The 17,831-nt window shown below is 42.9% G+C and overlaps 1 protein-coding gene across 4 annotated transcripts in view; it reads left to right on the plus strand.

The window, feature by feature from the left end:
• Window positions 1–17,831, plus strand: part of myom1a (myomesin 1a (skelemin)) — a 124,845-nt gene that overhangs the window by 19,911 nt on the left and 87,103 nt on the right. For 3 of the 4 annotated variants that reach the window (XM_036966992.2, XM_036966995.2, XM_036966993.2), the window contains 5 exons: window positions 1,744–1,905; window positions 6,080–6,221; window positions 6,485–6,684; window positions 12,384–12,440; window positions 12,551–12,675. In XM_036966992.2, coding sequence (XP_036822887.2) covers window positions 1,744–1,905; window positions 6,080–6,221; window positions 6,485–6,684; window positions 12,384–12,440; window positions 12,551–12,675 — 686 coding nt within the window. The remainder of the gene's footprint in view (window positions 1–1,743; window positions 1,906–6,079; window positions 6,222–6,484; window positions 6,685–12,383; window positions 12,441–12,550; window positions 12,676–17,831) is intronic. The other variant, XM_036966996.2, reaches the window with a different exon arrangement.

Below are 17,831 nucleotides of genomic sequence, written 5' to 3' on the forward strand. Positions count from 1 at the left end.
GTTGTATTTTAATGTCGGCCTATAGGGAAGATGGGTCCTGTGGAGATGTTCATATTGATACAGTGGTTGTATTTTAATGTAGGCCTATAGGGAAGATGGGTCCTGTGGAGATGTTCATATTGATACAGTGGTTGTATTTTAATGTAGGCCTACCGGGAAGATAGGTCCTGTGGAGATGTTCATATTGAAACAAACAGTCGTTGTATTTTAATGTAACATATCATATATTTTTTTTAAGTTTGTAACTTGTTTGATGAGATTAGTACAGATTTTCTCCCCACGTTTGAGAACCACTGTACACACCTCTCTGCTTGCTTCCTCTCTCTCTTTCCTCCTGCATGCATTGCAGCCTGCCTCAGCCTCACCACATCAAGGTCTGTCGCAGTAGCCTACCTTCTGTAAAGCAACGTTATTATGAGAACTTTAGTAGCATAATTTTTGCTCCTGCTGATTAGGTAGACTTTAACGTTAGCTTCTTACGTCATCCTTCTAGCAGGCTAAGTAATAATAACCAGAGCCCTTCAACGTTACTGCAATAGAAGTCTCTGCCGGCAGCTATCTATAAGCAACTATATATCTATAAGCGGCTATTTACCAGTTGTTCGCTCATTCTCCGAGAGTTGCAGGACAGTTTTAAAATGGTATTTTGTCCGACATCTCGCAAAGCACACTGTCAGTAGCGTCTCTATTGCTTACTTGAGCCGACTGCTGCTAAAAGGCAAATCAGGAGGCCAATAAGGACGCAGGAGAACATAACCAACAAACCACTGTTCATGACTCCACTTGTTTGCAAATAGGCAGGCTGAATGAGAACTCAGTCAGATCAAGAATATAAGCTTTATGAGCTTTGATCATCGCTGGTAGACATATTTAGATGTTGACCCATAATTGATTTTCTTTATTGTCTACAAAATATATATTTGTATTTTTTTATATTTTTTTTCTAATGTGACCGACCGCCTTGATTTGGTCTTATGAAAATTAGAAATTATATTTTTTACAGTGGATAAAAGTAGCTACTCAGAGCTACAAAATGGTATATCATACACTGCAGTTGAGGAACAATCGGGAAGTTATTCTGCTTTGAAATTGTATTTGTATTTTTAAGGCCAGTCCCCGTCCCCGCAGGAGGCCTTTTGGTAGGCCGTCATTGTAAATAAGAATTTGTTCTTAACTGACTTGCCTAATTATATCAAGGTTAAATAAATACAAATAAACACATACTGACCAGATCATGTTATAGACAGAAGCATGCTACATGGCAGACTAATCCAAGCTCATCTCCCGGCATATCCAGCCCATCCATTTCTCAGCCAATCATGGCTAGCGGGAAGGTTCGTATATTTTTCCGTGGCTAAACCAACTAGGCTCGTAATTTAAGGGTAGAATACAAGTTTGTTATTAAGGCACATGAAAGTTCACATTTTCCAGAAGGCATTTATTCCCAAAAACGCATTTTGATAAAAAATAAATGTCTATATTCAATTGCCTCTCCTGTAGTGACGTGCGACATAAGCCTAGATTCCTGAAACGAGTCACAAATTAGAAAAAATGACAGAGGTCCGGACGCGCATGCACACACACACACACACACACACACACACACACACACACACACACACACACACACACACACACAAAGTTGCTGTACTGAGCTGTTCTTGGGCCTCATTTCACACTATCCTGTGCTTTACCTTTGTGAACTACTGAGTCCATCTGTCTGATACTGTGGTGTCTCCCCAGGCAAGGCCCTGGCAGAGTCCAAGTGGGTCCACACCCACTGGAGTGGAGAGAAAGCCACCCTGACACTGATCCATCTTAACAAGGAGGATGAAGGACTCTACACCCTGAGAGTTAACACCAAGTCTGGCTTCCAGTCCTACTCCGCTTACGTCTTCGTCAGAGGTACGACCTGAAATGGTTTACTTAACAGTACGATACAATATGATACGGTACGATATGATAGGATATAATACCATAAGTAAGCAATAAGGCAGGACAAGGTTTGTATTATAAGGGAATGGCGGTGTGAGAAGACATGATGCTGAAGGCCAGCTGAGCATTGGTCCGAAGACTGAGATCAGGAGAAGTACAACGAAAGCTTGTGTTTTTTTCATGTCTAAGGCAGTTCAAATGGCAATGTTAACCAGTGGGTCAGTGTTGACCAGTGGGTCAGTGTTAACTAGTGGATCAGTGTTAACTAGTGGATCAGTGTTAACCAGTGGATCAGTGTTAACCAGTGGGTCAGTGTTAACCAGTGGATCAGTGTTAACCAGTGGGTCAGTGTTAACCAGTGGGTCAGTGTTAACCAGTGGATCAGTGTTAACCAGTGGGTCAGTGTTAACCAGTGGGTCAGTGTTAACCAGTCGGTCAGTTCAAATGGCAGTGTTAACCAGTGGGTCAGTGTTAACCAGTGGGTCAATGTTAACCAGTGGGTCAGTGTTAACCAGTGGGTCAATGTTAACCAGTGGGTCAATGTTAACCAGTGGGTCAGTGTTAACCAGTGGATCAGTGTTAACCAGTGGGTCAGTGTTAACCAGTGGGTCAGTGTTAACCAGTGGCTCAGTGTTAACCAGTGGATCAGTGTTAATCAGTGGCAGTGGGTCAGTGTTAACTAGTGGGTCAGTGTTAACCAGTGGGTCAGTGTTAACCAGTGGATCAGTGTTAACTAGTGGGTCAGTGTTAACCAGTGGGTCAGTGTTAACCAGTGGGTCAGTGTTAACCAGTGGGTCAATGTTAACCAGTGGGTCAGTGTTAACCAGTGGATCAGTGTTAATCAGTGGCAGTGGGTCAGTGTTAACTAGTGGGTCAGTGTTAACCAGTGGTTCAAATGGCAGTGTTAACCAGTGGGTCAGTGTTAACCAGTGGGTCAGTGTTAACCAGTGGGTCAGTGTTAACCAGTGGGTCAGTGTTAACCAGTGGGTCAGTGTTAACCAATGGGTCAGTGTTAACCAGTGGGTCAGTTCAAATGGCAGTGTTAACCAGTGGGTCAGTGTTAACCAGTGGGTCAGTTCAAATGGCAGTGTTAACCAGTGGATCAGTGTTAACTAGTGGGTCAGTGTTAACCAGTGGGTCAGTGTTAACCAGTGGGTCAGTGTTAACCAGTGGGTCAGTGTTAACCAGTGGATCAGTGTTAACCAGTGGGTCAGTGTTAACCAATGGGTCAGTGTTAACCAGTGGGTCAGTTCAAATGGCAGTGTTAACTAGTGGATCAGTGTTAACCAGTGGGTCAGTGTTAACTAGTGGGTCAGTGTTAACCAGTGGGTCAGTGTTAACCAGTGGGTCAGTGTTAACCAGTGGGTCAGTGTTAACTAGTGGGTCAGTGTTAACCAGTGGGTCAGTGTTAACTAGTGGATCAGTGTTAACCAATGGGTCAGTGTTAACCAGTGGATCAGTGTTAACCAGTGGGTCAGTGTTAACCAATGACTGTCCCAGCACTGTCTATACCTCTCTGTCTCAGTTTTATCTCCTGAATAGTTGCTTCTATATCCCTCTCCACCCAACACACAGAAACACACTGCAGAGAGAGGAAAGGAGAGTACAGTTGTGGCCAAAAGTTTTGAGAATGACACAAATATAAATGTTCACAAAGTCTCAGTTTGTATGATGGCAATTTGCATATACTCCAGAATGTTATGAAGAGTGATCAGATGAATTGCAATGAATTGCAAAGTCCCTCTTTGCCATGCAAATGAAATTAATCCCCCCAAAACATTTCCACTGCATTTCAGCCCTGCCACAAAAGAACCAGCTGACATCATGTCAATGATTCTCTCATTAACACAGGTGTGAGTGTTGACGAGGACAAGACTGGAGATCACTCTGTCATGCTGATTGAGTTTGAATAACAGACTGGAAGCTTCAAAAGGAGGGTAGTGCTTGGAATCATTGTTCTTCCTCTGTCAACCATGGGAACACGTGCCGACATCATTGCTTTGCACAAAAAGGGCTTCACAGGGAAGGATATTGCTGCCAGTAAGATTGCACTTAAATTAACCAAGGAGAGCGGTACAATTGTTGTGAAGAAGGCCCATCTCCTAAAGTTGATTCAGCTGCGGGATTGGGGCACCACCAGTGCAGAGCTTGCTCAGGAATGGCATCAGGCAGGTGTGAGTGCATCTGCATGCACAGTGAGGAGAAGACTTTTGGAGGATGGCCTGGTGACAAGAAGGGCAGCAAAGAAGCCACTTCTCTCCAGGAAAAACATCAGGGACAGACTGATATTCTGCAAAAGGTACAGGGATTGGACTGCTGAGGCCTGGGGTAAAGTAATTTTCTCTGATGAATCCCCTTTCCAATTGTTTGGGGCATCCGGAAAAAAGCTTGTCCGGAGAAGACAAGGTGAGCGCTACCATCAGTCCTGTGTCATGCCAACAGTAAAGCATCCTGAGACCATTCATGTGTGGGGTTGCTTCTCAGCCAGTGGGCTCACTCACAATTTTGCCTTAGAACACAGCCATGAATAAAGAATGGTACCAACACATCCTCCGAGAGCAACTTCTCCCAACCATCCGGGAACAGTTTGGTGACAAACAATGCCTTTGCCAGCATGATGGAGCACCTTGCCATAAGGCACAAGTAATAACTAAGTGGCTCGGGGAACAAAACATCAATGTTTTGGGTCCATGGCCAGGAAACTCCCCAGACCTTAATCCCATTGAGAACTTGTGGTCAATCCTCAAGAGGTGGTGGACAAACAAAAACCCACAACTTCTGACAAACTCCAAGCATTGATTATGCAAGAATGGGCTGCCATCAGTCAGGATGTGGCCCAGAAATTAATTGACAGCATGCCAGGGTGGATTGCACAGGTATTGAAAAAGAAGGGTCAACACTGCAAATATTGACTCTTTGCATCAACTTCATGTAATTGTCAATAAAAGCCTTTGACACTTATGAAATGCTTGTAATTATACTTCAGTATTCCATAGTAACATCTGACAAAAATCTCTAAAGACACTGAAGCAGCAGACTTTGTGAAAATTAATATTTGTGTCATTCTCAATTTGTTTTGCCACGACTGTAGATGGGGTGGTAAAGCAGACCTTATTATATCCCCATTGAATGACTACAGGACAGATTTAAAGGGTTTGATAGATGTGTGACAGACAGACAGACCTAATGCTGAGTGGTCTGAGTGGTAGTGTAGTGGGGCGGCATTAGCCTAGTGGTTAGAGCTTTGGGCCAGTAACCGAAAGGTTGCTGGATCGAATCCCCAAGCTGACAAGGTAAAAATCTTTCGTTCTGCCCCTGAGCAAGGCAGTTAACCCACTGTTCCCCTGAGCAAGGCAGTTAACCCACTGTTCCCCTGAACAAGGCAGTTTAACCCACTGTTCCCCTGGACAAGGCAGTTAACCCACTGTTCCCCTGGACAAGGCAGTTAACCCACTGTTCCCCTGGACAAGGCAGTTAACCCACTGTTCCCCTGAGCAAGGCAGTTAACCCACTGTTCCCCTGAGCAAGGCAGTTAACCCACTGTTCCCCTGAGCAAGGCAGTTAACCCACTGTTCCCCTGAGCAAGGCAGTTAACCCAGTGTTCCCCTGAGCAAGGCAGTTAACCCACTGTTCCCCTGAGCAAGGCAGTTAACCCAGTGTTCCCCTGAGCAAGGCAGTTAACCCACTGTTCCCCTGAGCAAGGCAGTTAACCCAGTGTTCCCCTGAGCAAGGCAGTTAATCCACTGTTCCCCTGAGCAAGGCAGTTAACCCACTGTTCCCCTGAGCAAGGCAGTTAACCCACTGTTCCCCTGAGCAAGGCAGTTAACCCAGTGTTCCCCTGAGCAAGGCAGTTAACCCACTGTTCCCCTGAGCAAGGCAGTTAACCCAGTGTTCCCCTGAGCAAGGCAGTTAACCCACTGTTCCCCTGAGCAAGGCAGTTAACCCAGTGTTCCCCTGAGCAAGGCAGTTAACCCACTGTTCCCCTGAGCAAGGCAGTTAACCCACTGTTCCCCGGGCGCCGGAGACGTGGATATCGATTATGGCAACCCACCGCACCTCTCTGATTCAGAAGGGTTGGGTTAAATGTTAGTGCGTGTTCTCACAAGTGTGTGTGTGCAAGTGTTTACCTCTGTGTGTGTCACAGATGAAGAGGTGGAGTTGGAAGGTGTTCCCGTTGCGCCCCTGGACGTACGTTGTCATGACGCCAACAAGGACTACGTTGTGGTGACATGGAAACAGCCGGCGGTGGAGGGAAGCAGCTCCATCTTGGGATACTTCATTGATAGGTAGGAACTTCTGTTCTTCTGTGGTTTCCTAGCTCTCTGTGAAGGTTAGCTCTCTCTTCTTCTGTGGTTCTCCACATCTCTAGACCTTCTGTACATGGACAGACTAGGTCCATGGTACTCTGTGGTTCTCCACATCTCTAGACGGATCTACCTGGACAGACTAGCTCCATGGTACTTCTCTCTCTCTCTCTCTCTCTCTCTCTGTGTGTGTGTGTGTGTGTGTGTGTGTGTGTGTGTGTGTGTTTGTGCGCACGCACGTGTAGGTGTGAGGTGGGCCACCACCACTGGGCTCAGTGTAACGACACCCCTGTGAAGTACGCCCGTTTCCCGGTAACGGGGCTGATTGAGGGGAGGAGCTATACCTTCCGGGTCAGAGCCATCAACCGGGCTGGGGTCAGCCGACCTTCTAGAGCCTCTGATCCCGTTACCGCCATAGACCCCCACGACAGGGCTCGCCATCGAGGTCAGCATCTGATTGGTTAGAAAAGGAGTGACCAAACCTCCTTCTGGAGAGCTACTGGTTGTTTAGGATTTGTTCCAGCCCAGGTGTGTTAGTGCAGGTGAATTAGTCTAGGTTTTTGTTATCCCAGGTGTAATCGTCCAGGTGTGTTAGTCTGATTTTGTTAGTCTAGGTTTGTTAATCTAGGTTTGTTAGTCCAGGTGTATTAGTCTACGTTTGTGTTATCCCAGGTGTAATCGTCCAGGTGTGTTAGTCTGATTTTGTTAGTCTAGGTTTGTTAATCTAGGTTTGTTAGTCCAGGTGTATTAGTCTACGTTTGTGTTATCCCAGGTGTAATCGTCCAGGTGTGTTAGTCCATGTGTGTTAGTCCAAGTGTATTAGTCTACATTTGTGTTATCCCAGGTGTAACAGTCCAGGTGCGTTAGTCCATGTTTGTAAGTCCAGGTGAATTAGTCTACGTTTGTGTTAGTCCAGGTGTATTAGTTTACATTTGTGTTATCCCAGGTGTATTAGTCCAGGTGTGTTAGTCCAGGTGTGTTAGTCCAGCTGTATTAGTATTTGTTTGTGTTATCCCAGGTGTAATAGTCCAAGTGTGTTAGTCCATGTTTGTTAGTCCAGGTGTATTAGTCTATGTTTGTGTTATCCCAGGTGTGTTAGTCCATCTGTGTTAGTCCAGGTGTGTTAGACCAGGTCTATTAGTCTAAGTTTGTGTTATCCCAGGTGTATTAGTCTAGGTGTATTAGACCAGGTGTGTTAGTCCAGGTGTGTTAGTCCAGGTGTATTAGTCTAGGTGTATTCGTCCAGGTGTATTAGTTCAGGTGTGTTAGTCCAGGTGTGTTAGTCCAGCTGTATTAGTCTTTGTTTGTGTTATCCCAGGTGTAATAGTCCAAGTGTGTTAGTCCATGTTTGTTAGTCCAGGTGTATTAGTCTTCGTTTGTGTTTTCCCAGGTGTAATAGTCCAAGTGTGTTAGTCCATGTTTGTTAGTCCAGGTGTATTAGTCTATGTTTGTGTTATCCCAGGTGTGTTAGTCCATCTGTGTTAGTCCAGGTGTGTTAGACCAGGTCTATTAGTCTAAGTTTGTTATCCCAGGTGTATTAGTCTATGTGTATTTGTCCAGGTGTATTAGTCTAGGTGTATTAGACCAGGTGTGTTAGTCCAGGTGTATTAGTCCAGGTGTATTAGTCTAGGTGTATTCGTCCAGGTGTATTAGTTCAGGTGTGTTAGTCCAGGTGTGTTAGTCCAGGTGTATTAGTCTAGGTGTATTAGACCAGGTGTGTTAGTCCAGGTGTGTTAGTCCAGGTGTATTAGTCTAGGTGTATTCGTCCAGGTGTATTAGTTCAGGTGTGTTAGTCCAGGTGTGTTAGTCCAGGTGTATTAGTCTAGGTGTATTAGTCCAGGTGTGTTAGTCCAGGTGTGTTATTCCAGGTGTGTTAGTCCAGTTGTATTAGTCTAGGTGTATTAGTCCAGGTTGTGTTAGTCCAGGTGTATTAGTCCAGGTGTGTTAGTGCAGGTGTATTCGTCCAGGTGTATTAGTCCAGGTGTATTAGTCCAGGTGTGTTAGTCCAGGTGTGTTAGTCTAGGTGTATTAGTCCAGGTGTATTAGTCCAGGTGTATTAGTCTAGGTTTATTAGTACATGTGTGTTAGTCCATGTGTTAGTCTAGGTGTGTTAGTCTACGTGTATTAGTCTAGGTTTGTTAGCCCCAGGTGTGTTAGTCCAGGTGTATTAGTCCAGGTGTGTTAGTCCATGTTTGTTAGTCCAGGTGTGTTAGTTCAGGTGTGTTAGTCCATGTGTTAGTCTAGGTGTGTTAGTCTAGGTGTATTAGTCTAGGCTTGTTAGCCCCAGGTGTGTTAGTCCATGTGTTAGTCTATGTGTGCTAGTCTAGGTGTATTAGTCTAGGTGTGTTGGTCCAGGTGTATTAGTCCAGGTGTGTAAGTCCAGGTGTATTAGTCTAGGTGTGTTAGTCCAGGTGTATTAGTCCAGGTGTGTTAGTCTAGGTGTGTTAGCCAAGGTGTGTTAGCCCCAGGTGTGTTAGACCCAGGTGTGATAGTCTAGGTGTGTTAGCCCCAGATGTGTTAGTCTAGGTGTGTTAGCCCCATTTCTGTTAGCCCCAGGTGTGTTAGCCCCAGGTGTGTTAGTCTAGGTGTGTTAGCCCCAGGTGTGTTAGTCTAGGTGTGTTAGCCCCAGGTGTGTTAGCCACAACCTTCTGTTACCTTCTATTGTAACGTGATGTTGTTACCTTCTGTTGTAACGTGATGTTGTTACCTTCTGTTGTTACCTTCTGTTGTAATGTGATGTTGTAACGTGATGTTGTTACCTTCTGTTGTTACCTTCTGTTGTAATGTGATGTTGTAACGTGATGTTGTTACCTTCTGTTGTTACCTTCTGTTGTAATGTGATGTTGTAACCTTCTGTTGTTACCTTCTGTTGTTACCTTCTGTTGTAATGTGATGTTGTAATGTGATGTTGTTACCTTCTGTTGTTACCTTCTGTTGTAATGTGATGTTGTAACGTGATGTTGTTACCTTCTGTTGTTACCTTCTGTTGTAATGTGATGTTGTAACCTTCTGTTGTTACCTTCTGTTGTTACCTTCTGTTGTAATGTGATGTTGTAATGTGATGTTGTTACCTTCTGTTGTTACCTTCTGTTGTAATGTGATGTTGTAACGTGATGTTGTTACCTTCTGTTGTTACCTTCTGTTGTAATGTGATGTTGTAACCTTCTGTTGTTACCTTCTGTTGTTACCTTCTGTTGTAATGTGATGTTGTTACCTTCTGTTGTTACCTTCTGTTGTAATGTGATGTTGTAACGTGATGTTGTTACCTTCTGTTGTTACCTTCTGTTGTAATGTGATGTTGTTACCTTCTGTTGTTACCTTCTGTTGTTACCTTCTGTTGTAACATGATGTTGTTACCTTCTGTTGTTACCTTCTGTTGTAACCTTCTGTTGTTACCTTCTGTTGTAACGTGATGTTGTTATCTTCTGTTGTAACGTGATGTTGTTACCTTCTGTTGTTATCTTCTGTTGTAATGTGATGTTGTTATCTTCTGTTGTTTATTTATTTATTATTTACCTTTATTTAACCAGGTAGGCAAGTTGAGAACAAGTTCTCATTTACAATTGCGACCTGGCCAAGATAAAGCAAAGCAGTTCGACAGATACAACAACACAGAGTTACACATGGAGTAAAACAAACATACAGTCAATAATAAAGTATAAACAAGTCTATATACAATGTGAGCAAATGAGGTGAGAAGGGAGGTAAAGGCAAAAAAGGCCTTGGTGGCAAGGTAAATACAATATAGCAAGTAAAACACTGGAATGGTAGTTTTGCAATGGAAGAAAGTGCAAAGTAGAAATAAAAATAATGGGGTGCAAAGGAGCAAAATAAATAAATAAATTAAATACAGTTGGGAAAGAGGTAGTTGATAGGGCTAAATTATAGGTGGGCTATGTACAGGTGCAGTAATCTGTGAGCTGCTCTGACAGTTGGTGCTTAAAGCTAGTGAGGGAGATAAGTGTTTCCAGTTTCAGAGATTTTTGTAGTTTGTTCCAGTCATTGGCAGCAGAGAACTGGAAAGAGAGGCGGCCAAAGAAAGAATTGGTTTTGGGGGTGACTAGAGAGATATACCTGCTGGAGCGTGTGCTACAGGTGGGAGATGCTATGGTGACCAGCGAGCTGAGATAAGGGGGGACTTTACCTAGCAGGGTCTTGTAGATGACATGGAGCCAGTGGGTTTGGCGACGAGTATGAAGCGAGGGCCAGCCAACGAGAGCGTACAGGTCGCAATGGTGGGTAGTATATGGGGCTTTGGTGACAAAACGGATTGCACTGTGATAGACTGCATCCAATTTGTTGAGTAGGGTATTGGAGGCTATTTCGTAAATGACATCGCCAAAGTCGAGGATTGGTAGGATGGTCAGTTTTACAAGGGTATGTTTGGCAGCATGAGTGAAGGAAGCCAATTCTAGATTTAACTTTGGATTGGAGATGTTTGATATGGGTCTGGAAGGAGAGTTTACAGTCTAACCAGACACCTAGGTATTTGTAGTTGTCCACGTATTCTAAGTCAGAGCCGTCCAGAGTAGTGATGTTGGACAGGCGGGTAGGTGCAGGTAGCGATCGGTTGAAGAGCATGGATTTAGTTTTACTTGTATTTAAGAGCAATTGGAGGCCACGGAAGGAGAGTTGTATGGCATTGAAGCTTGCCTGGAGGGTTGTTAACACAGTGTCCAAAGAAGGGCCGGAAGTATACAGAATGGTGTCGTCTGCGTAGAGGTGGATCAGAGACTCACCAGCAGCAAGAGCGACCTCATTGATGTATACAGAGAAGAGAGTCGGTCCAAGAATTGAACCCTGTGGCACCCCCATAGAGACTGCCAGAGGTCCGGACAACAGACCCTCCGATTTGACACACTGAACTCTATTGTAAACGTTGTAACGTGATGTTGTTACCTTCTGTTATAATGTGATGTTGTGACCTTCTGTTGTTACCTTCAGTTGTTACCTTCTATTGTAACGTGATGTTGTTACCTTCTGTTGTAACCTTCTGTTGTTACCTTCTGTTGTAACGTGATGTTCTTACCTTCTGTTGTAACGTGATGTTGTTACCTTCTGTTGTTACCTTCTGTTGTAATGTGATGTTGTTACCTTCTGCTGTTACCTTCTGTTGTTACCTTCTGTTGTAATGTGATGTTGTCACCTTCTGTTGTAACGTGATGTTCTTACCTTCTGTTGTTACCTTCTGTTGTAACATGATGTTGTTACCTTCTGTTGTTACCTTCTGTTGTAACATGATGTTGTTACCTTCTGTTGTTACCTTCTGTTGTAACATGATGTTGTTACCTTCTGTTGTAACATGGTGTTGTTACCTTCTGTTGTTACCGTCTGTTGTAACCTGCTGTTGTAATGTGCTGTTGTAACATGCTGTTGTTACCTTCTGTTGTTATGTGCTGTTGTAACCTTCTGTTGTTATGTGCTGTTGTTTTTTATTTATTTATTTCAGCTTTATTTAACCAGGTGGGCAAGTTGAGAACAAGTTCTCATTTACAATTGCGACCTGGCCAAGATAAAGCAAAGCAGTTCGACACAAACAACGACACAGTTACACATGGAGTAAAACAAACATACAGTCAATAATACAGTATAAACAAGTCTATATATACGATGTGAGCAAATGAGGTGAGATAAGGGAGGTAAAGGCAAAAAAAGGCCATGGTGGCAAAGTAAATACAAAATAGCAAGTAAAACACTGGAATGGTAGATTTGCAGTGGAAGAATGTGCAAAGTAGAAATAAAAATAATGGGAAACAAATAATAATTGTAACATGCTGTTGTAACCTTCTGTTGTAATGTGCTGTTGTAACCTTCTGTTGTAATGTGCTGTTGTAACGTGCTGTTGTAATGTGCTGTTGTAACCTTCTGTTGTAATGTGCTGTTGTTGCCTTCTGTTGTAATGTGCTGTTGTAACGTGCTGTTGTAATGTGCTCATGTAACCTTCTGTTGTAACGTGCTGTTGTAACCTTCTGTTGTAATGTGCTGTTGTAACCTTCTGTTGTAATGTGCTGTTGTAACCTTCTGTTGTAATGTGCTGTTGTAACCTGCTGTTGTAAAGTGCTGTTGTAAAGTGCTGTTGTAACGTGCTGTTGTAATGTGCTGTTCCAACGTGCTGTTGTAACCTGCTGTCTCTGTGTATCTTAGCTGGTCCCTCTGCTCCCTTCACCGGAATGATCAAGTTCACTGAGGAAGACGCTACAGGTTAGACATGTAGTTCTACACTTTATCTGTACTTTCAATACATTATCTTTAGATCTCTCCACTATGTTAATTACAATAATCCTGACCCTTGACCCTTGTTGACACCTCAGTGGGCGTGGTACCAGGTGAGCCCACCGACCTGGTGGTTACCGAGGCAACGAAGAACTACGTGGTTCTGGCCTGGTCTCCGCCCGCTCAAAGAGGTCATGAAGGGGTTGTGTACCTCGTAGAGAAGGTGAGAGGATGATTTATTGATTGATGGGTTTAATGATTGATCCATTTATTGGTTTATTGATTGATTGGTTGGTTGATGGGTTGATTGTTTCAACTTTTTATTGTCATGTGCACAAGTACAGTGAAATGCCTTTCTTGTGAGCTTCAAACCCAACAATGCAGTAATCAATATCAGTAGTACTATAAAACATACATTTAAAAAGTCAAGTATAAGATATATACAGGGTAAGTTCCAATACCATTTTACAACGTGCAGGGATACTGGAGTGGTAGGGTTAGATATGTAAAGGGGTAAGGTAATTAGGCATTAGGATATACACTGGGTGTACAAAACATTAGGAACACCTGCTCTTTCCATGACAGACTGACCAGGTCAATCCAGGTGAAAGATATGATCCCCTATGTCACCTGTTAAATATATATCAATGAGTGTAGATGGTGAAGAGACAGGTTGAAGCAAGATTTTTAAGCCTTGAGACATGGATTGTGTATGTGTGCCATTCAGAGGGAGAATGGGCAAGACAAAAGATTGAAGTGCCTTAGAACAGGGAATGGCAGTAGCTGCCAGGCGCACGGGTTTGTGCGTGTTAAGAACTGCAACGCTGTTGGGTTTTTCACGCTCAACAGTTTCCCTTATGTATCAAGAATGGTCCACCACCCAAAAGACATCCAGCCAACTTGAAATGACTGTGGGATGCTTTGGGACAAGTTGGAGCTATTCTGAGGGCAAAAGAGGGTGCAACTCAATATTAGGGAGGTGTTCCTAATGTTTTGTACACTCAGTGTATGATAAAAATAGTAGCAGCAGCAGCATATATGATCATTGTACAGGACACTGGATCCTGGACTGGTAAGGGTAGGTAGGTGGTAAGGGTAGGTAACAACACACCCGCCACGCTGATCCTCAACACAGGGGCCCCTCAGGGGTGCATGCTCAGTCCCCTCCTGTACTCCCTGTTCACTCATGACTGCACGGCCAGGTACGACTCCAACACCATCATTAAGTTTGCCGATGACACAATAGTGGTAGGCCTGATCACCGATAACGATGAGACAGCCTATAGGGAGGAGGTCAGAGACCTGGCAGGGTGCCAGGACAACAACCGGGTGCCAGGACAACCTCTTACTCAACGTGATCAAGACAAAGGAGATTGATTGTGGTCCACAGGAAAAAGAGGCTGAGCACATCCCCATTCTCATCTACAGGGCTGTAGTGAAGCAGGTTGAGAGCTTCAAGTTCCTTGGTGTCCACATCACCAACAAACTAACATCGTCCAAGCACACCAAGACAGTCGTGAAGAGGGCACGACAAAACCTTTTCCCCCTCAGGAGACTGAAAAGGTTTGGCATGGGCCCCCAGATCCTCAAAAGGTTCTACAGCTGCATCATCAAGAGTATCTTGACTGGTTGCATCACTGCCTGGTATGGCAACTGCTTGGGCTCCGACCGCAAAGCACTACAGAGGGTAGTGCGAAAGGCACAGTACATCACTGGGGCCAAGCTTCCTGCCATCCAGGACCTCTATACCAGGCAGTGTCAGAGGAAGCCCTAAAAATTGCCAAAGACTCCAGCCAACCTAGTCATAGACTTCTCTCTGCTACAGAGCGGTACCGGAGCACCATGAGGCTTCTAAACAGCTTCAACCTCCAAGCCATAAGACTCCTGAACACTTAATCAAATGACTACCCAGACTATTTGCATTGCCCCCCCCCCCCTTATTTTACACCGCTGCTACTCTCTGTTGTTATCATCTTGTGGTGGTGAATTTCTTTACTATCAAATGAGGAGAGACAAACTTATTACACAAGTCAGAGTTATACATACTAAATCTTTATTCACTTATTAATAAGGGAGCAGGTCAATACAATGCACACATAGAGTGAATCGATTGAGTGCTCTATGATAATGATGGCTGGTCGATGAATCACCCTCAGATGATTCGTTGAGAGCCCAGAGACAAAAGTACAAAGGTCTTTTATAGCCACGATACACCCCTTTCAGTCTACATGATGAACAACAGATGTATGGAATAGGTCACAAGGTTAAGGTTTGTATTAAATATACTTAGAATTCACAGCAGAGAGTATCTGCTGTAAAAACATCTTTGTGTAGAGACCAAGGTCTGGCCCTGGGGTCATCTCTCCCTGGTACCTTATAGAAACATTAACTCATGCTCTGGAAAGCGACCTCTTTAGGTTTTATCACCCAAAAGACATCAGAAATCTCCTGTCAGTGTTAGAGGCCCACTTTCAGTTCATACAGACACAATAGTTATAAGAATCCTCTATTCTGAAGCATAAAACAACCATTTGATGCAATAAAAGTATTATAACAATCTTGAAATGTTGCTCTCACATTCCCCCATTTTGAGAATCCTCTCAACTTAAAAGAAAATTACAAGATTTGCGAACATTCATTCACATGTAGAAAATGCATACATTCTTCATAAACCAAGAAGCATAAAAGCAATAACTCATTGCTTGTGTTCCTGCCCATCTTAAAAACATCTTAATAATCAATCCATAATACATTTATTGCTTCACTCATATAGTTATTAACATAGTAAACTCAAATCAATCCTTCAGTTTTAGAAATCATTCAGTTTCCAAATCATAATCACAACCCAATTAATTATCCAACTAAAATGTAGAATGACAATGTTCAGTGATTCAAATTGGTCATATCACTCAAAGTAAAAACATTTTTTTTAACACACATCAACATTGGCAGAATGTACATTTATATTAACATACAGTGTAATTATCGTATAATTCTTATCAACTTTCTTTTTATAATACAGATCAGTATCTTAATGCAATCTTACTCTAAATTACTAGAATTTTATGTAGTGTGCAGACCTCTACAATCAACCTGATACCCCCAAATAAACAATTCTAACAAATACATTTTGGGCCCAACTCCCCAACCCCCCTTCAGGCACTGATTTTTCTGCGCACTTCTTCATTGTCTTCTTCAGATAGCTTTACAGTTCAAAGTGGAGGGCCCATGATAATGTCCCAATTTCAATGTTTCACCTGAGCCGCCATCACCTTTACTACCCATTATGTCTTGTCCATTCGACAACCAGTATACCAGCAACATAAGAGAAGGTTAGAACAGATCTCTCCCCATGCTCCCTCCACGTGGACTCCTCTCACACCCCTGAGAAAAGACATGAGAGAAAAGCAGTCGATAGCTCTGATTGGACGCTGCATACAGGCTGCTGGCTAAGGACTCAGGTCTCGATAGCTCTGATTGGACGCTGCATACAGGCTGCTGGCTCAGGACTCAGGTCTCGATAGCTCTGATTGGACGCTGCATACAGGCTGCTGGCTCAGGACTCAGGTCTCGATCGCTCTGATTGGACGCTGCATACAGGCTGCTGGCTAAGGACTCAGGTCTCTGGTAGAAGTGGTGCAGACAGGGTCGTATTGAACGCCTTTGTCGCTCTTCTTCAGCCAGTTAGAGGGGGGTTTTGAGGTACACATACTGTTCGGTCCAATGATCTCTTCCATGCATTAAGACACCGACTGACGTTACCTTTCATCATAACCTCAAGAGAGGACAGATCAGAACAACAGTTTAGTTCAGTACGTTTTTTATTCAGGAAATCCAGACAAGCATATGATAAATTATTACTTTTACAAATAATTCTTAATACCAATATCTAAACATATTTCAAAGAGAATAACAACACATTCTATTGAAACAATTTTAAACTCCCCATCACACTGTCAACTTCATCGTAGGATCAGGAAGTTAGACCTCTAACTCATCGGGAGAAATCCCCACAGTCCAGCAGACCTAATCTGGTGAGATTTGACCCAAAACAGAACAGAACAAACAACACAACAAAACACCCCTTCACATATCACTCAAGGCTTGTAAACTTCAATCCAAAACATCAGAGGACTGTTACCACCCCCATTTTGTGTAAAAAGACACAAAAAAATAAAACAAAACCATTTAAAATAACAAAATTGAATTAGAATCACTACCCTTAATAACTCCATAAAGAAAAATAATTGTAGGAAAATAGACAGGCAGCCTACCCTTAATCAAAGGCAACGCCCTCTCCTTCTTCACATTGGTCCAAATCAGAAATGTGGAGAAGAACTATAAACTTCATCATAATTATCAATATTATAAATTACCTTAAATTTGTCCAAATGGCTTTCCAATGAGGGTGATCAAACCACACTGGAAAGTCAGAACAGAGGTCATAGAAACCCTTCAAAGAAGTGTTTCTTACTATATGAGACAAATTAATGAAAAACAGTCAAACATTTCATACATGTCGTATCCCAGGTTTCCAGTAAATTTCTTTATCAAAATAATTCACGTGTTTAATTAAAACTCCATGTGTGTGTGGGCCCCTTTAAGATACCGTGGCACTAAGAAAAATGGAAAACTCACTAAACCCAAAGGAAATAGAACACACAAATCAAACACAGTATTTTAAAAACACCAACAGATAGTCATAACAGTATGTTGTGTGTGTTCAAATCTTAAGGTAAAAACAAACAAAAATGGCTAGGCCATGACATTTTAACGCATTAATCTCACTCAACCCCCCCCCCCCCCCCCCCCCACAAAACACTTGTTAACGTTCACTATACTACACAAATTCAGCAAACAAAAAGTTTAAACTACAAAGAAAACCTGATAATAAGTCCACTGTATTCCCTCAAATCATTAATTGTTTGTTGTAATCTACCCCAACGTTTATGTGAGGTTAATTTATCATGTTCTACCCTTAGACACAGCAACATGTATCTCACCACCGAGTCTAACAATTCACTCCCATATTATATTATATGACTGGTCTCCCTTTTCCATAACTATGTAAAATGATCCTGGTATCATTACTAGACCAATGTCCAACAACATATGTAGTAGCTGTTTCACCTTAGATAGTTCCTGTTACCCCTCGAAATGTAACACTTTTTTTCTGTTGCAAATGTAGTCAATTTCTCAGCGTAAGGAATCAGTGATATTTGATCACAGGGCCTTTAATAACAAGTTGTTTGAGACGTGATCTCCTACGTCTCCCTTAACATACATAATGTAGTGGACTTCCATCAGTCCCGGAAGGAAGAATCCTACTCAAAACACATAACATAATGCAGTGTTTCATTAAGTGAAATCGACACCTAA

This window comes from Oncorhynchus mykiss, chromosome 28 (assembly GCF_057628025.1).
Source record: "Oncorhynchus mykiss isolate SJ-2025 chromosome 28, ASM5762802v1, whole genome shotgun sequence".
NCBI classification, from domain to species: domain Eukaryota; kingdom Metazoa; phylum Chordata; class Actinopteri; order Salmoniformes; family Salmonidae; genus Oncorhynchus; species Oncorhynchus mykiss.